Source organism: Xiphophorus couchianus, chromosome 3, assembly GCF_001444195.1.
Source record: "Xiphophorus couchianus chromosome 3, X_couchianus-1.0, whole genome shotgun sequence".
Classification (NCBI taxonomy): domain Eukaryota; kingdom Metazoa; phylum Chordata; class Actinopteri; order Cyprinodontiformes; family Poeciliidae; genus Xiphophorus; species Xiphophorus couchianus.
Window position 1 is genome coordinate 7,533,552 of NC_040230.1, and position 22,836 is coordinate 7,556,387.

Sequence of the window (22,836 nt, forward strand, 5' to 3'; positions counted from 1 at the left end):
AAGACAAAATCCATGCTAGTTGAAGACGTTAGAATTTCTTGGTTTGTCATTTGGAAAGCCAGTTCATCTGATGATATCTGCCCATTTTCCCCTCTACTTTATGGATTTCATTTTCCACCAGCAACTGCCCACACTGCCAAAAGTACCAATATCAGGTCTAATGGTTATCACCAAGCTTGATGGACAAGCAAACTGCCAGACCTGAAGCCCATAAAGAATCAATAGAGTATTGTGAAGAGGAGACCCATCACAGAGCAATGCAATAAACTAAAAGCTGCTTTATGCCTCTTTGCGTCAATGTAATTCACAAAAAAGAAGCCCAAACCAAGATGTGTGTATATACACTATAATACATGGATGGGTATTCAGTTGGCTAAATTTTCAGCATTAAAAATTCTTATTCAAATTTTAGTCGACTTTAAAATAGCTGCAAGTCATAAACAGAAACTAAATAGAGCACCAAGAGTAATTTATTTCCTGTAAGAGTTTTATTTCCAAACCAACCTTTTTGCTGACATTCATCTGTACTTTGTGCATTTCCCAACACCCCTTGAAGCTGCTGCAGTTCATTTCCATTATATTCAGCCAATCTTGACAGCTTTTATACTTTTAATCCAATTTTGGTTTCCACATTTTTAAAGAGCCTTATATACAACCACTGCATAAAAATGTGGTTCAAGAGCAACAGCTTTTATATTTAAAAAGAAAATGGAGGCATCTCTGTCCAAGATGATTCATATTCTGCAGGCTTTGGCACCCTCTACAGGATTGTAAACACTCAGTTAAATTAAGCGTCTCGTGCCCCGTCTCCATAAGCTTTAATTAGCAGTGCAGACAGCCTCTTAAGCAAACCCAGACAGCCAAACCAAAACAAAAAGGAAACAATACAATGATAAAAAATAACCTTTGTACAGCTAAAATATTCATGTCAGTTTTATGAATAAATCGACTTAAAATAAGGGTTTGCTATATAAAAAAAAAGTTTTTGAAATTTTTTTAAATGAAATTAGTTTCAAGTCCAACATAATAAATAGATTATTTCTTTTGGTAAAATAAATTAAGTGTAATTTTAACCTCCAGGTGGCACTGTGGTCCCCTATATATTTTACTTGCAGATTAACTGTGCTGCTACTGAAAATCTAATCATCTGCTATCATTGTTCTTAAAACATTTGCTCATCATGGGATGACAACCAAATCTCTACAAGCTGAAAAAAGGCAACAAGTGAACACAGTGGCAACAACAGAGCTCTGATGTGACAGAAAAAGAGGGCGCTTTAACAATCATGTCTGGCCATTTTCTGGAGCCTGCAATGGCTCAGTGAAGGAGCAGCTCTCTGTTCATTTCTTAAATATTTAATGAATACAGCACCCACAATTAGGCTTTTGAGTGAAAGTTCATATTTGATCACCAAAATGACATGCCATGCACTTAGCTTACTGCCTTAAAATAAAAAAGCTTTATGCTGAACATGATTTAAAATGTTAATTTTTCCTCAAATAATACACACACCAATTTTGACTTTGTCCAGAAAAAAAGGTTTATTAAACAGACTTCTTGTTTGCAGCTGCAACCTGTGGAGAAGAAAACAATATATTATATTTTTAAATTCAGCTTTCTGCTGCTACAAATGTGTGAGTTTGGGGATGTGGGGCATATGGTTGGTACAAATGGCTAACCATTTAATCTCCTTCAACTCCAATCTAATCAAACTTCCCATCTGCTTAATCTCCCATTTGTTCATCTTTTACTTCTAATTTTCACCCATTTCAGTTTCTGCAATAGTGTTTCAAACAGCGCCTGCAACACATGGGAGCGACTTACCATCAATTCACAAGGATTTAAGAGGAACAGATCTTGGAAAAGAAATCGTTCCGTTACAGTTGTGGGTAATATCAACATTAATACTATAATACAGAGCAGAAGAGTCGCGATGAATGAATAAGCCATTAGAAGCTACATAACGAGAGTTAAGTTGAGCCATGCCAACATCTTGCAAAGTTTAGTGCAGCAGGCAGGAAGGCGGGGCCGGCTCAGGTCTGCTCATCTGCATACTGCTCATTAGTATGGGTAAACAAGGAGAAAACTGGTGCCATACGGCAAACTCGCCAAGCATGAAATTCCCTCCTCATGTTTACCCCTTTTTACCCTTGGCTTGTCAAGACGTTGCTGCTTCTCTTGATTTTTGACAAGGCCCAACTGTGAGGGTTTGTTTTTAAACGAAGGGCAACGATTCTAATAACGTGCTGCAGAAGAAAATCTGCCCTAGGACAAGTGCCGCCAGAAAAGCTTTGCATGTCTAAGTGACACGGGGGGCTGGCGTCTTCCTGCCATTGACACGACGCAGCATCAAAGCCACAACAGCAACCTTGTGATGATTTCAAAAGCTTAATGCTTCACTCCGTTTGTCACTAAATTGAGCTACTGCAAAAACTGAGGATGGAATAACATTAAAATGCTTAGAAGTACAAGATTGAAGCTTTTTATTTCAACAATGAGTCTGACTTACAAACCCGTAACACAAAATGTTCTCTCATAAGCTAGGTCACATCTGGAGAAATCATAACCAAATCAAATTTTAAGCAAATGAGAATTCCTACTGGACCCATCTTCCTTACACATCTATAGCTGGTTTTATAACATATTTGGCATTAAGAGTGTAAAAGATTGTTGAGCTTTATAGTCTGCATGTCGCACAAAAGATAAACCACACAACTGTGAAGTTGGCCTCGGGTCATGTAGTGTGATAATGGGGTTTTCACTGCTTGGTTGGCATCCAGACCAACTCACATCAATCCTTTTAAAATTCTCAACTCTTGTTCAATCTGGATTAGATTATCCGATGCTATAAACAGATTCTTTAAAGCACAGTTCATAATCTGAGACCTTTTATTTGTTGCAGAGTGAGCAAAATCAGTTTTGATTTTCCACTGTTCACTAATTGAGCTAATCCAGATGGAAAATATTTTACTCATACTTAATCAAACAGGAAAAAAAAAAAAAGCAAATTCAATATGTTCCAGATTCTAAAGACTCCAGAAAGTGTGATGCAAAACAGGAAGTTGTTTGGACAACAATGTTTCAACCACTGGCACAACTGCAATGAATGAGCATCTAAACAACTAAAACAGCAGTACAACTGATTGGTGTACATTTACACCAATAGGGTCTCTCTATGTGCTGAAGAACGTCAAAACAAAAATGAGCTGGTTCAAGAAAAAGGGACTGTGTATCTGGTGGCCTAGTTTTAATTTATATGGTAATGCTGAAGCATCAGAGTGATGTATCCACTGTGATACAGGCACGAGAAGGTCCAGTTAAACAAGGACTGGTGCTGACACATTTCTCACCTAGACAGCTGAGCTAGATTAAAATTACTTTTGACTAGTTGAAGAAATTTTTGATAGATTTGTCGACATCATTAGCTGAAGCCCTAGTGAGAAGGTCATTTTATAGAAATTATTACAGAAAACGTTTCCTGCTCTGATTTTGATTTAAATGTATTTTCCTCCCAAAGTCTGCAGTTGGTAAAATGCATTAGAGAAAAAAACACAAACATTCATTTTACTGTTATAAAAAAGGAAAATTAAGAGATGCAATCACTATAGTTTTAGTATGAAACAAAAACCAAATTATGTTCTTGGATTTTTTTGAGTTTGGTAAATTGTGGGACAATTAATACAGAAAACTGTTTCTCACCTGGCCAGCAATTCTGTCCAGGTCTCTTGTTCCCTGGGAGGTCAGTCTTCGGCCACTAAGTAGGAAGACAAAAAAACAGATCAAACTCTGAATTTATTTATACCCCATAGACCAAGTGACAAGAGTAAACTGCTGATCAATTCTCCAATAGGAGATGCAAAACTAGGGAGGGAACAAAAAAAAACTCAAAAGACTAATTTACAATTATGCTTCAGGTGCACTTTAAAACAAATGACAATCAATTGTTTTGTAATTACATCTCAATTGCTGGGCTGCAGTTCAAAAAACTCAGCAGTTCTTAATCATCGTTTTGAAAGTAAACGTTTCAAAGAAAAAAGATGAGAATTGGTGTCTGCTAACAGGCAGTTAGCTGGCCGTTTATGTCAAAGAATAATAGCAACAGTGTTTCCAGAGGGCAGCATTAGCTTCAATGAAGGCACAACAGAAAGGAGAAACGGTTGTTGGGACAGAAATGTTTGAAGTCACATTCTGGGTTTTCCCCAAGACGTCCAATCTAGATTTTGTTTTCACTTGCCTCCAGAGTCATTAATAAAATGTTGGTTTTTACCGTCTCGTTTCAAGCAGTTTTGCTTTCATTAAAAAACATCAAGAGCAAGACAGTCATTAACCAAAGGCTGTTTTGTTAACAAGTTGTGTTTTGCTCATGTGTAATCTGTGTTCCCATTTGCTGCTCTAAAATGCAACTCTGTTCTGAGCTGAAGTATTCTTTCTGAATATAGCAAAGTCAGAAATGGAAAATAAAAAAGCATTTCCCTTTGAATACACAGAATATATATATAAAATCAGAGCTGTAAAAGCTGACAGAATGTTTAGCTATTAAGCAGCACAACTGAAAAAAAAGTGCTTATTTATAAGGAGTTTTGAAGATACAAACTATTGCTGGGCGAAAAACATATCACAAAGTAAGCATTTCATGTCAGTTGATGTCATGATTAGTCTTTTGTTTTAAATATTCCAAATATTGTCAAACTGGCAGTATTTTATCCACAATTTCATCTTAAGCTGTTGTACTCATTTTCCCCTTTTACCTTACTCTGTCTTTTTATTTTTCAGCAGTTATGGAGCGATGTGACAAAACATGACCCGGCTCCCACATACTGAGTTAGAGAGAATGAAAATCATCAGGAGCTCATTCACAGGAACCAAGAGGTCGACACCAGCTACTGAAAACAACCCTGGTAAAATCATTTCCTCGCCACCAAACTTCACACTCCGAGACCGACAATAATACAACTGTTGGAAAATGTTGGCTTTTGTTTTAGTTTGAAATGCCAACAGTTTTAATTGTGGGCTTAGTACATTTTATTTAATAAAAACCTACATTTGCAATAAACAATTAAATATTTATTCAAATAAGTATATGCAAGCTTGAAGCCAAACAAACCTTTATCATTAATTTATTCCCCTTATTATGAAATCTAGTTTTGCAACTATCTGGCTAATAAAGTACTGAGGTTTTCAATAAAATTTCATAGAGTGCAAAAGCATCTTCAACAGTCAACATAATCATAATCAGAACTGGTTTAGTTGCCGGAATAAATACTTTTGATAGTTTACTCAATGTTAAAAATACAAGTTGACAAAATGAGACCAGGTCTCACCTCAGCAAATGGAGAATCCACTGAATCATCTCCAGAGGAAAATGAATCAGTATATTTGGTGTAACCTTTATGAGTTATATTTAAAAAATGCTGAACTACCAAACATTTAATTCAACAAGCCAGAAATTTGCTAAACATTTCTGATGTAAAACAATACAGAGCATTTCTACATTAACCAGTAACATGTTTAAAAACATTCATTTTAATTCAGCTCAATAAAATGTAAAACTATTTACTCTGGAGTTCTAGTGCTTCACTAACACTGATGCAATGCAGGTATACTAGTAAATCTCATCAGTTTCACATCCTTGCTGTAGAAAAATGACATGGACTTAGTTAAAACTTCTGTTGAGGAAAGTATGACATTTCTGCGAAGCTCTCTGACATTTAGACATCAGCTCAAGTTTTAAACCAGACTTATGACCTTTAATTATGGAAAAACTAAGTCAACAACGCAGAGCAAGCAAAATATGTTGTAAAATAAAAGCATTTGGAGGCTGTGTCATCACCATAACGTGATCAAGCTACAATAAGAAATTGATGAAAATGGTGCCTTTCACTGCAAAAAATGAAAAGAAAATGAATCCATCATGCATAGAATCGTACAACATGTGGAATCGAAACTTTAAGGCAACCTAGAACAGGTTTAGGATCTATAATCTACGCTTTCATCTCTTTGAACTGAAATATTGCCTAAAGCAAAAATAAATAAATAAATACTCCACATTGAAAGTGATCAGAACAACCCGTCATAAAACACTTACTCTTTTGCTAAACTCTTCCAAACATTAAATACAGACAGGTGCACCCAAGTCAGAATAGAACTCCCTGTTCACAGATATGTAAGAGAAGCTGATGCATAACATCACTTACCCATTGGGATCCTTCTCAATCATCTTGAGGAGCTCAAGAGCCTGCAGCACCTTGCGAGCCACATTTTTTGATCCAACGCTGTAGTGGGCAGGGCATACACCGTTCCTCTTGCGACCACCATAGATCTTAGTCATGGAGCCAACACCAGCACCCCCCCTGAGATACAGGTGGCGAACTGTAGATGCTGCAGAGAAAGATTAAGAATAATAAATCAGGTATTGTTAACCCCACGCAGAGGCAAATTAAAACAAAAGTCAAGTTGTTCCACATAAAAAGCAATCATGCAAATTACTGCTCTCCTACAATACAGAAAATGATTTCAATCACAAAAGATATTCATACTTACCAGCTCTGATGTAGAACCAGTTCTCATCACTGGGGGAAAGCTCTTTGTGCTTACCCAGCTTGACAAGGTCCACCCAATCAGGCACCTTCAGCTTTCCTGACCTGGAGGGGAGAAAAACACCAGCATCAAATCTGATAAATCTACTTTTTAAATGGAGCCAACAACACAAAATTCACATCAGCAGTTTCCAACAACCCAAGTAATTCAAACATACAAAGAAATCAGAGAAAGTTATTCCACAAATGATAGTATGGAAGAGAGACAAGAACAAGGACTCTGTAAAAGTTCTGAAAAACAGATGCAAAATACAATTTAGTAACAATCTATAAAAATATCAAATTAACAGGTAAATAATACTGACTTCTTCAGGAAAGCCGCAAGGGCACGGACAAACTCCTGCTGGTTGACGTCTTTCACTGTAACACCAGGCATCTGCAAGAGATTAAACATCACAGCATTATACATGACAGTACAACGTCAGATCAGAGTCTGGATAAGATATGCATTTCTTTAATCCCAGAATTAGGAAATCAGATAGCAGCACCATAATATACAGGAAACAGAGTATATTCAACACAAATAAAAAACAGCATGCAAAATAAAAATCAACATTTTTATACAATAAAATTTTATTTATAGGGATTAGAACTATTATTAAAAGTAAAAGCAATTTGAGAGAATAACTTTTAAATGGTTTGATAATGTCACAAATTACAGAGGAAAATAGTAAGTAGTCAGAAGTACATTAGTGATCACATTTGAAACAATGCTATGAACAACAAAGGTCTGTCCACATGTAACACTAGACTGCACACAGCACATGCATTAGCAATGTTCTTCAGGGTGTAAATTAAACATGGAGCTATAAGGCTATGGCTGTATGATATAAAATCTATTATAATACTCAACAATATGCATAAACACTTTGTCCCCACTTGATTCCGCCTTAACTCCACTGCTCTTACTGAATTTCAGCATTTTGTTCAACATAATTGTGCATATGTGACATGCAATGGGATTAGAATATAGTAAGCAATTTCATGTGGGTTCAAAATGGGTAACTGAATTAAGGATGATATTTTTAAAATGACAGAAAAAACATAAGCTTTAAAAGTTAAAGGTGGCTCAATAAGTTATTTCTTTATTTTTAGTTCAAATTTTTAATTAAATGATGATGTTCAAACGTCTGAAGCCATTAGGGTTTAACAGAGTACACAGCAAGCATCCTGTTCAAGAAGCTCCATGTGCTGGCATCAACTGCAGTGAAATGAATTATTATCTTCACGTGACTGCTGGAAAACAACAGTAATGACGTGATTTTAATTTTAATTCAATTTTATTTAACTAGGGACAAAAAGCACACAATATTACGAGGACCTGTGCATTAGCTTCCTAGCTACCGGCTAATTTGCTGACCATGTCCCTTGTTGTGCTTATCCAGTATTAAACACAAGTGTGGGAAATATATTTACGTATTTAATTAAAAAGCAAACTTAAAACAAAGATGCATTATTATACACAATACACCTATAGACAAAGTCAGATCTAGGACACTTGGAGAGCTAACAGATGTAGCCGGCATGTTAGCTTCAGAGTCGCATGTTAGCTTACTACCACACTTGGCGTAAAACACTATTCAGTAAAGCTTATAAACCAATATACTTAAAAAAAAGCTATGATATCCATATGGTGTAACCACGTAACATATTAAGAGGAAAAGACAGTTAAGTGCGGTAGCAGGCCAAATGAGGCAGCATGGGGGCAGCCATTACTACCAGCACACTGAAAATCAGCACTCTTAAAATACTTAAAAACTAAGAGTCATATTCAACTATTTACGACAACGACCAAATACTTCAATTAAATAGGTATTATACCTCAGCAGGGTGAATCTGAAAAGCAAACTTATACGTTCTAAAGATATTTATGAACATAAATGTTATAAGAGAAAAACAGCGCTTTACCTCGCTTGTGGACAGCGGAGGGAAGAGGGAGGAACGGGGTTTCCCACCCGTGTTGAAACGGGCAAATCTTGTTTTTTCTCGCGAGACATAAGTGCTTCCTGTTGCAACTGTTTACAGAAAATAAAATAAAGTAACAATTGAATTAAACTTGATAAAATAAATAGAAAAAAAAAACCAGAAAGTGAAATAGCCACATAAAGACACATGGAAAGTTGACAGTTATTCTTCTTTATTTACCATGCCTATTGTCTTCAATCTCGTTTAATTCAATACGTAAATAAATACTAGAGTAAACATGTCTTCAGAATTCAATGCTACGAACCTTTAACTTTTAAAGATTATGCTTTTTCTGTAATTTTAAAAATATCATCCTTAATTCAGTTACCCATTTTGAACCTACATGAAATTGCTTACTAAATAGTGAAATGAACACTTCATTTCTACTGTGAAACATGGTGGTGATGCTTTTCAAAACGCTTTTCCGTTCTTCAGCAAGGCTTGAAGCTGGGATGGATGTTCACTAAACACTTAACCAGAACTACAGTGGAATTGTGGTATTTAATTCAAAGTACACTGATGTGCTACAATGGCCCAGTCAAAGTCCAGACTGAAATTAAAATGAGAATGTGTTGCAACACTTGAAAGTAACTTTTATCCATCCAATCACAGTTTGAGCTAAGAAAAATAGGCTAAATCAAAGATTTGCAGATGTAAATATAGAAAAGATAAGATAGGTAAAGATAAAATAAGAAAAGATTTATTTGTCATTGTCATCAACAGATTACAACAAGATTGAGATTTGCTCGACTTGAGTTAAGATGCAGGTTATGTGTATATACCCAATATACACATAACCTGCAGAAAAGCAGTTCTACTTAGTATTAACTCATCATCATGCAAATGTGGCACTGTACATATTGACAATGTGATTCATTATACTGTGCACCTCTATTTGTTGCACACTATTTTTCTGTCTTGCAAGCATTTAGTTTGTAATATAATAATACCCAGGTGGTTTATACTAAATATTTTACTTTGTTTTTCATTTTCTGTTTATTTGCAAAGCTGTTTATTGTATTGTATTTTTACAAAATAAACTAAGTTATGCAAAAAATGAATGGTTAGAAGGTTGTACATTTGCAAGTACAATTAAACTTCAAATTATATTTTTATACATTTAAATATAGAGGCAGACATATTATAAAATATGTGTCATAATGAGTTTTGTTTATTTCTGCAAATTGTTACATTGAACTATAAAAAAAACATTGCTTAATGTCGTCAATGTTTAATGTAAATAACATCACATTTTAAAATGCAATGTTAATTAGTTCGAACATGTGAAATTAAGTATTCTCCCATACAATTTACTTCATGAACCTCATAATTTTTAGTTCAACATTGTTATTGGAGTCTTTAATATATGTAATCAAAATGTAATTAATTTTCATGTAATCTCTGACTTCAAAAACCAATTATATATAATCTGTCACCAACCACTATTAATAAACAAATATATATATATATATAATTAATATATTATTATTAATAATATATATGGCGTAGTTTTAATATATATATATATTTAAAGTGAAAGTCTATAAACACAATTCTTTGTTTTATTTTTCTGCTCATTAAATTTAATTAAATTTTTTCAACAAGGCTCCTTTAGGACCTAATTCCAAGATAAACAGTACTTACATTTAAGACTCCATCAGGATTGAAGTTACTAGTCTGATTTCTGTACCTCATATCCACGATGGATATGTGTTGTTGTGAAAGGCAGTTTGTTGATTCAGGTCAGTGTGACCCTGCCTGGAGCATGGCGCTGTTGGTAGAATAATTTGTGCACAGACTTGGGCTTTGAGCATTAAGGCTTCACTCTGCAGTTCAAGGAAAATCATTTGCATTACATTAAAATGAAAGATGAACATTCCTAAAGTATAAATAAAGAATTGCAGTAGATTTGAGCTTTATTCCTTAGTTGTTGTTAAAGGTGCTTTTTTTAAATTATTTGTCTGAATATTTCAAAATCAGTGGATTAATTTGCCATAAGGCAAAAATTTAAGTGCTTATGTAGAGTTATAGTGCATGTGAAAACTTTCGACTTAACCTTTCAACTATGGATAAATTTAAAGGTGCCTAAACTCATGGAATGTATAAATAAAGAAATACACACGACTCGGAATTCCTTCTGCCCATAGTCGAACGGGAAGAGATTTTAATGCACATGTGTGGAACCAAAACATCACATTCACATCGTTACAGAAATCCAAAATCTCTCGACTTCTACTTCTGACATCAGTTTTTTATAGAGTCCCAGCTTTACTGGTGTGTATTGGGAAGCTTTGACCAATGGCGTTACTCCCCTCCATGTGCGTAGCACTTCTGGCTCCGTTTTACACTGGATATGTATTGGAAGTTCCAAGAATTATTAGTTGACCTCCTGGAATAATTAGAGACCTCTTGACCTCAACATCTGCTCCAATTCAAACGAACTATTAGTCAAATTGTTTGTTCCTTATCTGTCTAAACAGAGGTTCTTTCCCAAGTCTTGGGCTCCAGCCCGGTTCCTTCGCAGGCGAGCAGGGGAAGGATCGGTTACCAGAACTTTCTTGCACAACAGCTTAAATTAACAACTTTCCTCTCTTAAGTGATTGTTATTCCACATCTCTCCAAATCTGAACTCCTTCCTGACTTCTAGGTCATATTGATCCAGTCCATTTGACACAGTACATTTCTTTTAGGTTAAAACATATTTTAGTGTGAACCAACCAAACAACATAATTTTAAACTATTAATGTAATTATATTCCTCTACACAACCTACAGAAATGCTTTTCTCCAATCCTTTCAAAATGTCCTTTAGATATAATCAAATTAACCTTGTTTTAAATAAGTGGACACCAGAAATCTCAAAATGTCAGGAGCAGATGGCCTTGCTAAATGTTTATTTTCAAAAAGCTTTGTCAGAATGTCTGTTAATAATAGTTAAAGTAGTTTTAATAAATATATCTTATTTTGCTAATTTAGACATTTTTTTAACATTTAAAGTAATTGATCATTATTTGTTACTTATTGATCATCAAAGGGGCTGCACAGTGGTACAGTTGGTAGCACTGTTGCCTTGCAGCAAGAAGATCCTGGGTTTGATTCCCAGCCCGGGGTCTTTCTGCATGGAGTTTGCATGTTCTCCCTGTGCATGCGTGGTTTCTCTCCCGGTACTCCGGCTTCCTCCCACAGTCCAAAAACATGACTGTTAGGTTAATTGGTTTCTCTAAATTCTCCCTAGGTGTGAGTGTGTGTGTGCATGGTTGTTTGTCATGTCTGTCTCTGTGTTGCCTGTGTCCCTGCTGTAGACTGTCCAGGGTGTATCCCGTCTCTCGCCCGGAACGCTAGCTGGAGATAGGCACCAGCACCCGTCTAAGAGACAAAGGTGTACAGAAAATAGATAGATGGATGAATGATCATTAAAGTCTTAGTAATGAGATTGTACTATAACTAAAGTGCTAGTTTGATCAGGATTATACACAAAAATATTTTCTAGCTTTTTCAATGTGACAGATTTTGGTGAATACAACATAGGTGTTCTAAATTTGATTCTTCATTCATTCCACCTACAAAATAACATACTGATTAAGAGCTCTTATCTCCACCATCCCACACAAACTGAAACAAGAAAGAAAAAAACGAGTGAAAATTGAGTGATTATGGCTTCTCTTTCCTTCACCTTATTTTAGTGTGTGCCTGTGCTCCTTTATTTGCATAGTTGTCTGGATGGCAGAGATGCTGTTGCCCTTTGCACATCTTAGATGGAAAGGGCAGCTATGCTCCAACATTGACACAATTGATATGTTTGCAGAGACAGGAGAGAGATAGAAGGTGGGTTGATAAGCAGGAGGTTTATAAATCAGGTTCATTGTGTCAGTGAGGGTGTAGGCAGAGTGAGGAGGGGACAGAGATCCTGAAGGGAAATTAAAAAAAAGACAGATTAGACTTAAAGAAGACCGATAAGAGCCTTGTATATTGCATCAACCTCATCACAGGGCCTTAAACAGGTAATAGTCCTCTTCTTTTTCTTCTGATTGCCTTCCTGAAATCACACAAACATCTGGGTAACTATGACCTTTTCATATCTTTTTAACCAGTTGCTGAAAAGTTTGATTAATTGTAAGAGATCAATTGATGAATGAAGACAATTAATTACACTCCAAGACTCCAACTAACAATTTGAATTGAAAATTCACACAGAGGATTAAAGCTTAATAATTAGGTCAGTAAATCAATTCTGCCCAAGCACTTCAGATGGAGAGACAGGAGACGACTGTATAAAGTGATTATGAAGTGGAATATAGGAGTTATTCAAACCACGACTACTACTGAAGTGACGTCTCACTTCAAATGTTTCAAAAAGGTCAAACTAATTACATTGAACAGACAAGTCACATAACGAGGCAGCAAATCTGCTGTTTGAATCTTCCTGAGCTTTGCTTTTTTTAACGTTTGTTTGGAAATTGTACTAAAACTTGCTGCCAATCATTATGAATGCTGAAAATTACTTATCGAGGCAGAGAAGTGAACTGGTGTAATTGACTGGTGTGCAAGCAGTGCCCAAAAAAGTACTCACACCTCTTGACGTTTTCACATTTTGTTCTGTAACAGCCACAAATGTTAATGTATGTTTGAAGGATTCTGCTGTATGTTTTATTTGTACATAATTGTAAAGTAGAAGGAAAATTATACATGGCAAAAGGGTGATGTGCTATTGTAGTCCCATGTATAATATTTTACTGAATTACCTTTTGCTCCTTCTAATGCTAGAAATATTTTCAAGCTTTACATGTCAAAAGACTGAACTTTCTTCCTACGATTATTTGCAAAATAGCTTAAACACAGTCAGATTGCAATGGAGAGCTTCTCTGAACAGCAGTTTTCAAGTCTTGCCACAGATTATGAAGTTAGTTTAGGTCTGGACTTTGACTTGTCCAGATCTAACACCTGAAAATACTTTTATATTCCATTCCATTCTGGCTGATTGTTAGTTTAGAAATATCCAACTGACATGTCAACTGTGTCTCTTGGTCTTCATGAGGTTGCTAGTTCACTAAACTTCTTTTTTTAAAAGGTTTTATTGACTCTAGTAGCCTTTATTTGATAGTTAATTGACAGGAAAGTTGGTAATGAGAGTTGGCGAAAGACATGCGGCAAAGGTCGCCAAGCCGGGAATCGAACCCGCAATTGCCACGTCGAGGAGTAGCTAAGGCCTCCACACATGGGTTGTGCTTAACCCCTGCATCACCACAGCACACTCAGCTCACTAAGCTTCTGGAGGCAAATTGACTTACTTCTATTTAGGCATGTCAGAGTAAAAGGAGTTAATTACACTTTGATTTGTCAAACATTTTGAAAACCTTGTGTCCTTTCCTTTTAACTTATCAACTATGCACTACTTTGTGTAGGTCTACTACATGAAATCTAAGAGGAATACATTGAAGATTTTGTGAACATAGCTTGATAAAATGTGAGATGAATTGTGTAGATCTTTGTATTACATGAATACTTTTGCTCGGCACTTTAAATGTTTGGGCCTATTTGTGTCTGAGAGATAGTAAGTGAAAGAATGGCTGCACTGCACAGGAGAAATGAAACAAGGTCAACACTATGAAAGAAAGGAAAATGGAAAAAGCAGTGTTAACATTGTGTTGCCACCCAGCTTGGTGCTTGTTGTTGTGTGTTTGCATGGAGCTCACATCCTCAGAGGAGAAGTTCTGTCAAGTGTGGTCCAGCCTGACCTTTTCACTCCCTGGGCACGTTTCCAGTTCTCCAATACCTATCAAAAAATCTACTCTCTTTACGTTGGGAGGACAAACTTGCATCTTTCAATACTTTCTCCTGCACTCTTGCCAGATGTTTTAAGTATTCTGCACATGAACCCAGTGTGCTTAACCTCAATATTTCCTCAACTCTTTGTCACTCTTTTCTCATTCATATTCCCTCTCTCCTTTGGCTTTCTATTTGTGTTTGACCGTTCTTTTAACAATCTATGCTGCTTGAGCAATTCTTGTGGAAGACCTCTGTGGGCACTCAGGGCGCTGCCAGCAGCTACTGTAGGAGTAAACAAAGCTGCATTTGCATAAGCACTGATATAAACACATTTCTTTAACTTTTTCTTAAACTTAAAGTTTTTCTAATCTATTTTTCGACTTTTAAATAACTTTTTTATTTTGTTTGTTTCCTTTCAGAAATGGAGTTCATTTGGTTGTACTCCCTCTGCCAGTGCACTCTTTCTTTATTTCTGATTGTGGTCAGTGTGAGATTGTGCATGGCGGTCAGCAGCAGCAGAGCTGTGGCTGATGTCCACCAGGAAGCACAGGGTGGCGGGGTACAACCTGGAAGTGTTTCATCCTGTCTCCGGCTGTGCCTGGGCTGTGTTGGGGCCGTGGGTGGGGCAGTGGGAGTTCCTGTAACTCTGCTGCTCAACCTGCGAACACCCCACTGTCTCTACACATGCATGACACTGGTGTGTTGCCCTTTGCTGATCCGACAGTTTACCATGTTCCTGTTAATGCTGCTCACACTGGACACCCACTTGCAGCATCATTTGGCAGACAGGTGAGTCTGACAAATAAAAGAATCAACATCCAAATTGAGCATAAAAAGTTTCCAAATTGGAAAATGTATAAGTCAGATGTTGTACATAAAATATTCTCAATAAAGAAGAAAACATGGGAGTCGTGGTGCTTCTTTTTAGTGTGAAAAAGTTCAAAATCTAGGTACCAATACCAACAACTCTGTTCAAAATAAATCAGCACAAATGAAGACAAACATTTTGAATGTTTTCTTCTATCAATTTGATTTAGATTAGAAACATTACTCTAAAATCCAACAAACATGATAGTATAATTAATAATTCAAAATGTACCTGGTGCCTATGTCTGGCAATCATTGGGGAAGAGAGACAAAACAAGGCACTAATTCTTAAGGGCAGTTCAGAGTAACAAATTAACATGCTGTTAGACTGGAGAGAACCCAGCTAAGCATTCAAACTTCAAATAAATCCAGTCTGACTAAATACAAATGCAGCATTTATATCCCCAACCTCTTTTGGGGAATCATTAATTAGGCACTAATGAAACTGTTGTTTAATTTCACCAGCCAAACTTAGCCCTGATTACTACCATACCTGTAGAATCAAGAAATCACTTAAATAAAATCTGCCTGACATTGAACACATTGGGTTCTGAACAGGTGAGAAACACAGTTATTGTCCATCAGTATGTAAAGGATTACCAAGCCATTTTTAAGAGGTTGAGACTCTAGTGCACCACAGTGAGAGCCATTGTCCATAATTGCAAAAAACTTTTCACAGTGATGAATCTTTCCTGGAGTGACAAGCCAACGCACATCTCATCCACTAAGTCACACAATGACCTTGAACAACATCTAAATCACTGTAAGCCTCATGTGCCAAAGTCAGTGTTCATGATGCAACAGTACAAAAGAGGCTGGGGAAAAATGCCCACCTTTAAGAAGTCATAAACAAAAAAGCACAGTATTGCCTTATGAGCCTGGTGTACATGCTGCTCATGTATTTGCAGCTGTGAATAATTCATCAAGTTATCCAGAGGACAAACATTAGCTGGAAAAGCATAGATGTTGTTGTTTCCAGCAGATCGGCTCTAAGCCATGCAAGGAAAACACCTCTGCAGCCCAGCTTTCCTTCAAGCACAATCCTGGATTATGTCAGTCTTCACTCAGCCAATTCGGCCAATTGGGTTGCCCTGCTCAGCACTTGGCAACACAGCACACTCCTTCACACAAAGCCATTCACAATCCTGTATGCAAAATTGAATGCCTGCCTTGTCTCCATATAAAGACAGAAAAAGCTGTCTCTGTTATGGTGCATAGAGAAAAGCATATACATTGTTTTCCTGGAGCATGAGAGGCTGCTGTATGTGCTGCCGTTCTGAAACTCATACAGAAATGGCAAAATTTGCACAGTCCTGCAGAGGATTTGCCACATGGTTTCATAGCAAGTCCACCCTGATCTGGAAATGACACAAATTGGCAAAAATAAAACTCTTACTGAAATATGTTACTTTGAAATTCTCTTTACGGGGCAATTAAGCATTTGTTTTGCATGTTTGTTTGCATTTCACAAGTTATTTGTGAAATGCAAATTTCACAAATAACTGTGCATTGTAACTTAGAGGAGTTACAATGCACTCCTCTAAGTGATGTTGCATATTAATTGAGACATCAGTTGTTGACACTGACGGCATTAGAGCTATTTCAAGTCACAAGTCAAGTCATCCAGATATCTTTATTATAGACTAGTGTCTAATTTCAGAACTTACTCTAACATTTTTATAACTTTTTGGCAGATACTCTTCAGTGGTGACCCGTCGCCGAGCTCTGTGTGTGGTCCTGTTGTGCTGGTTGGGGTCAGTTCTCTCGTCCTTTGCCCAGTTCATAGGCTCAGACGTCCTCAGCTCCTCCAGAAGTGACAGCTCTGGTCTCAACACCGAAGGTCATGGACTAAAAGCCAACTGGACCACTTCCTCACCCCCTCTTACAACAACCCCTGTACCAAGGTACTTTCATGACCGTGAGGTAATTGGGAAGTTCCTCCCATATGGAGGTTTCTTGTCAAAGTTCTATGTGGAGGATATGAGCAACTTCACCTACGCAGAAATCCACAGCAGCCACTGGGGCGTGTGTGCCCCTAATGCCATCCTAAGCCCGCAGTTCATCGTCTACGTTCATGGAATGACCGTCTTTATCCTGCCCTTTCTCTTCTTACTGGCCATTTACTTTGACTTGCTGTGCAGTAAGCCAAAAAAGCCTCTTTTCAGCCACACTATTCCTGAGAAACGATCCCATTTGCTCCGCTTTCTGGTCCTTTCCATGTCTCTTTTGGTTATGCTTTGCCTGCCACTCTATATCATCCAGGCTCTCTTGCTTTTTAACCCCCATACCCATCTACCTTTTTGGGCCCATGCAGGTGCCATATTCCTCTTTCAAATATATACTCTGGTTCCCCCGATCCTCTTTACTCCTCCAAGGAAGCAAGTGGGGGAGCAGCAGGCATCCTTTCAACTTGCTGTTCCCAACCTCCAGCCTTCACTTTCTCATTTCAGAGGAAAGTCTGTCCACATGGCACTGCATGAGGTAATGCAAACAGTACCGTGGTCTTCAGCTAAAAATTCTCTCAAAGCTAAAGTGCGCCCAGAGGCCTGAGTTTTGAAAGGGTACAAATCTGTATTTTGTGCACACTTTCACAAATAGTAGGTAAACAATCCTGTTTGCAAAAGAAATATTTAAAACAAATAACCTAATTCAAAAAAATATATTTTGTAGCATTTTTATCTAATCATCAACACTTGCTGTACATATTATGAGTTAACTTGCAAACAGAAAAGTCATTTAATTATCAGGTCCCACACGAAATGTCAGGGAAATTAAGTCTCCAGATGATAGCCACTATCCTGATCACAGATGCCTGTTTCCTTTGACTGCTCCTTCCTCTGGGCTTTATTCTTCTCCTTTTATTAATCCCCACTAAGCTAACAACTAGTGATGTAGATAAATGTGTGACAGAGACTAATTAAACATTCCCTAATAACAGTAGTCCAGGGAGGTTCTGGTATTGTAGGCGAAGCATAATTAACCCCTGGTTATGACACAATATTCAAGGCTGCTTTGACTTTAGTTGTGAATACAATGTGATGCTCTTTTGAAATAAAAAGGGTCTTGCTCACAATAATTGGATTGTTCATCTTGTACCATGTTGGTGTTACGAAATCACTGATGGAGAAAAATATGATAAATTCATCTCCCTGCTCATAGAATAGAGTCTTGAAAGACATCTTTTCTTCTTTGCTTCTTCGATTTGTCCTGATAATAACCAGCAATTTCTTTTGAATTTTACCTTCATCAGCTCTCATAATTGTCCTTACTGAGCCACGTACAATGCCTTGTAAAAGTGTTAATAAACCCTTAAGTACGTCAGATTTTGTGATATTACAAAATGTGTGCGTGTGTGTATATATGTACTTTATGTGACAGACCAAATCAATGTAGTGCATAATTATAAAGTGTAAGTAAAATGTTGTGTGGTTTTCAGCAGTCCCCCTCCCCCAATGTCTGTCAAATTTTGAATGAATGTCTGTGAACAAAAATTTTGTAGTCCACAGTCTCTCAAATTGAATTAGGTCTGGAATTTGATTGGGGATTTTTGATACACATTTATGCTTTGATGTAAACAATTTAATTGCTTCTTTTTGTGTGTGTTCAGAGCTGTCCTGAAAGAAAATATTCCATGAAAAACATGAAGACATTTAAGGGTTTGAATATATTCACATTTCTGCATTTGGTGGCTTAAAAATGAAGATGTAGCAATGCAATTAATATCAAAGATATTAATAAGCTAATTAGAAGAAAAGCTGTGAGTCAGGCTATGCGAGAGGGAGTAAGGGTGATAGGGTACAGTGGACCTCCTCCAATTCACGGTTTAGGACTCACCTATCCATGGATTTTCTGTAGAACAAAAGTCCAAACTATGCACAGAAAATGTGCCTATTGGCAGATGTTTTCATAGAAAATATCTGCAAAAAATTTAGAAAGAAAATGCAGCTGAGAAAGCTGAAATACCTGGATACAATGCTACTTGACAAGTTGTTGGCTGACGTTTGCAAAACAGACATTTTGAACACCATTTATTTTTCTTGCCATTCCCTGGTTATATCCCCAAGAGCAGGGAAATGGATGTTAGCTACTGCTTTGGTGATAAGACCATTATGTGCCTTATGGCATCTTAAGATATATTTGGTGTTTGACTAGGTACTTACAAGCATTATTAAAGAGAGTCTCAAGTATTTATGGATGGGTAGCTATGGTCCCTAATCTTTGTGAATACCAAGTAATAACTGTAAAAATCATGTCAGCATAGGGAAAACTGCAAAAAGAGATAGAGAGGGTGTCATGTTTTGGTTTACTCGATTAACCCACATGCGCAGAACACACTAGAGAGACCACAGTTAGTTCAATGATTTATTATAAACACGGTGCAAAAATGTGAAAGACATCCAGGATGGAACACTCGGGAGGGCGGAACCGGACCAATGGTCTTCCTGAAGAGGAACACAGAAGTGAGAACAGAGTGACGGGAGGGAAACAGAAGTTCAGCGGTTCGAGGCCTTACTTGCTGGTGGAAAAGGCGGAGCTGAGAGGGATAGGCAGCACGGTGGATCAGGGGTTGGAGCAGAGAGGACGGGCGACTGCGGCGTTGAAGGGCGGACAGGTGAGACAGGATCTTCGGAAACCAAGGAGGATCAGGTCATGTGGTCTCGATGATTCCTCCGGCTACTGGGAATCCAGATGGACAGAATGCCGGCAGTTCCGCGGCAACGAAACCTGAGGCAAGGCCACAAGAGCAGAATATTAGAACGGAGCTGGTGGTCTGAAGGCCAGCAATAAACTGGATCTACCATTTACGAGCTAACACTCTGGCACTAGAGTGTTGACGATGTCCTCCTGAAATAATCCTCCCAACAAGGTAAGTGGCAGCAGGTGTGCCGGTAGGATCCGCCGACCACGCCCACTACGATGTTCCTGAACGCCCCCTGGTGGAGAAGGCCGCAGGAACCTCATCCAGTCCTCCGGAGATCCACAACAGAGGGTTGGAAAGTACAGGTACGTTCAAGGAAAGAAGATGCTCTTTAAAGAGTTTCTTGAAGATAGACAAAATATGGAAGACAGAACATATTTCCAAAGTACCGAACGGGCAACCTCTTGTGAGCATAATGAAACGTTATTCTCTCATTCTTGCTCTACATCTCACTCCTTTGTAGTTAGAGTTATACTATGGTTTATTATGGGCACTGTTGAGTTTTCAGTCACTACAAAAAGCCTACACTGGAACACATTATTGATAGAGCAATTTGGTAAAGGCAAAGACAGGAAGAGAGGAATCAGAGTGCCCTTTCTTCTGTGGTGCAGCTCTCCATTTGATTGCTCTGCTTGTCTAAAAGCTTTCTGCTTCCTGATTATGCAACACCAAGATACACAAGTCACCTCAATCAATGCCTCATGCTAACAGCATCATCACTGTGTACACATCGGTCTGTGCCATGTGAGATTCCCACTGTCACAAAAGCAAAATAACAAAAGATGTGTTCAGGTTGCATTCACAGATGGATACAACTGTTCCAATGTACCATGTTCCAGCCAAGAAAATAAATAAGCTCAAGATCCAATCAAGTGTGATATTTACTGTAACTCGTAGAACTGAAATATGATGTAGTAAATGGGTCATAACTGTGAAATTCACTGACATGAGCCAGTTTCAGGTCATTAAACTGTTAAACTAGATCAGAAATAAGTAATGTGGATTATTCATAGGCTTTTGGCTGTCAATATACTCCAGAATATCACTAAATTCACTAGATTATGTTGGGTAAAGGTTTCAAGGCCTAACTTTCTTTTAGATTGTTTTCCAATGAGTCAAACTCTTCTGCAAAATCATAATTGGCATCTTGAAGTCTTTAATTTCCCTACTTTTTATTTACTTATTTATTTACGTGGGAGGACCTAAGTTGTGCTTAACAGTGTGGACACATGTTTGCTCAAGAAGTTGGAGAAATACACGTTTTCTTCCAGGTAAACTCAGTTTTTTATCTCGGTGTATCTGCTCCAATGCACTATGTTGCATCAAGGGAAAGTAATAAGTTCACGATTCTTTTCCACTCATTTCCTGTCCAGGCCTTGTACCTGACCATGACAGCTTATTGTGCATTGTGTACTGTGGGCTTAACAATGTGAACACAAGTTTTATCAAAAAGGTAGACAGGTGCAGGACCAAAGAAAAAGGATTAGACATAGAAAAAAAGTATGAACTATATCTGAAAGTAAAGTCTGTAAGAAATAGAAAGAATTTTAGCAAAGTCCTGACACAGGATTTACTTGATGCATTAATTGTCATGATTCCAGCCCTTCAGCTCTGCCTTGGCTGTGCTGATTGCTTATTGCCCTCACCTGCACTGAGCTGGTTCCTACTTAAACAGCTGCTCGTCACCAGCTCAGTGCGAGATCGTCTGTTGCCCCTGTCACAGCTTTCAAGCCTTGTTGTCCCATGTTCCAAAGAGTTTTCTGGTTTCTGATCCTGCCTGTTTTTGACCACAGATTTTTGCCTGATCCTTCTGCTGTAGAGAGTCCTGTTGCTGAACCCTGACTGTTTCTGACCCTGCCTCCTGCCTTTTGGATTTTGGATTTTCACTGCCTGAGAACCTCCCGTGCATGACCCTGGACTGTTTTACGACTTTGTCTCCGGTTGGTGGATTTTGTCCTCATCGTCTGTTTGCCCCCTCAGACCCCCCACAGATCTCCCCCTGTCCATTCCCCCTACCCCCCCCGGCTGGACTCCTGACCCCTGTGGATTCCTCGTCTCTGACCCACCAGTCTTACCACACCCTTCAACACCTTTTACTTTTTTGTAATAAAACCTTTTGGTTACCATCCTCTTGTTGTGGCTGCGTCTTGGGTTCTGGCTGAATCTGCTTTTAACATTACAGTACGATCTCGCCAGTATGAAACCACAGCCAAATCCCAATTGGTGTTCTAAAGTAGAGGATGCTATTACCGGCCTAGAAAGAAATGTCCAGGAGCTCTTACGGGGACTTTCTTCTCTAAGGGATTCCCAAGCCCAAGCTAGGCCCTCAGTTATGCAGCCACGTCCACTTTCTGCCACTCCCACAGTTAACGCTAACAACGAACCTAAGATTCCCCCCCCTGAGCGTTTTGATGGGGATCCTGAACAATGCAGACCTTTTCTAACCCAGTGTTCTCTGCTTTTTGAACTCCAGCCCTCAGCCTTCCCCTCTGAACGAGCCAAGGTGGCCTACGCTATCTCTCTACTATCTGGTAAGGCTAAGCTGTGGGGAACTTCTGAGTGGGAGAATGATGCTGACAGCTGACTCATTTTTAGAGTTTTCTGATGAGATGAAGAGGGTTTTTGATCCTATCCGTCCTGAGAGAGAGGCTGCCAGGAGACTGTTTTCTCTCAAACAGGGCTCTCATCCAGTTACGGACTATATCATAAATTTCCATGCCTTGAAATCCAGTTGTCTTTGGAATAGTGAGGCCCTGTTTGACGTTTTTTACCAGGGCCTGTCAGATGAAATCAAGGATGAGATTGCTACCCGTGACCCTCCCAAGACCCTCGAGGCCTTAGAAAGGCTTGCCACACGGATTGACCAACGCCTGCGTGAACGTAAGAAGGAGAAGTCTTCATCTAGTTATCAAAGAAGGGTCTCAACTGTTCAGGTCAGTCCAAG

The 22,836-nt window shown here is 38.1% G+C and overlaps 1 protein-coding gene across 2 annotated transcripts; it reads right to left on the reverse strand.

Annotated features, from left to right (window-relative positions):
- Nucleotides 1-1,515: 1,515 nt before the first annotated feature.
- rps19 (ribosomal protein S19) lies at nucleotides 1,516-8,591 on the reverse strand. 2 transcript variants are annotated; one of them, XM_028013115.1, is made up of 6 exons: nucleotides 8,505-8,591; nucleotides 6,902-6,972; nucleotides 6,541-6,641; nucleotides 6,195-6,378; nucleotides 3,700-3,754; nucleotides 1,516-1,574 (listed from the first exon to the last, which is right to left on the reverse strand). In XM_028013115.1, exons 2-6 carry the CDS (start codon nucleotides 6,970-6,972, stop codon nucleotides 1,545-1,547), a joined length of 441 nt encoding a protein of 146 aa, XP_027868916.1. In that variant the 5' UTR covers nucleotides 8,505-8,591; the 3' UTR covers nucleotides 1,516-1,544. The 2 variants fall into 2 exon arrangements, with proteins under 2 accessions (XP_027868916.1, XP_027868915.1); XM_028013114.1 differs by lacking the exon at nucleotides 8,505-8,591 and adding an exon at nucleotides 8,418-8,489.
- Between the last annotated feature and the right edge of the window lie 14,245 nt (nucleotides 8,592-22,836).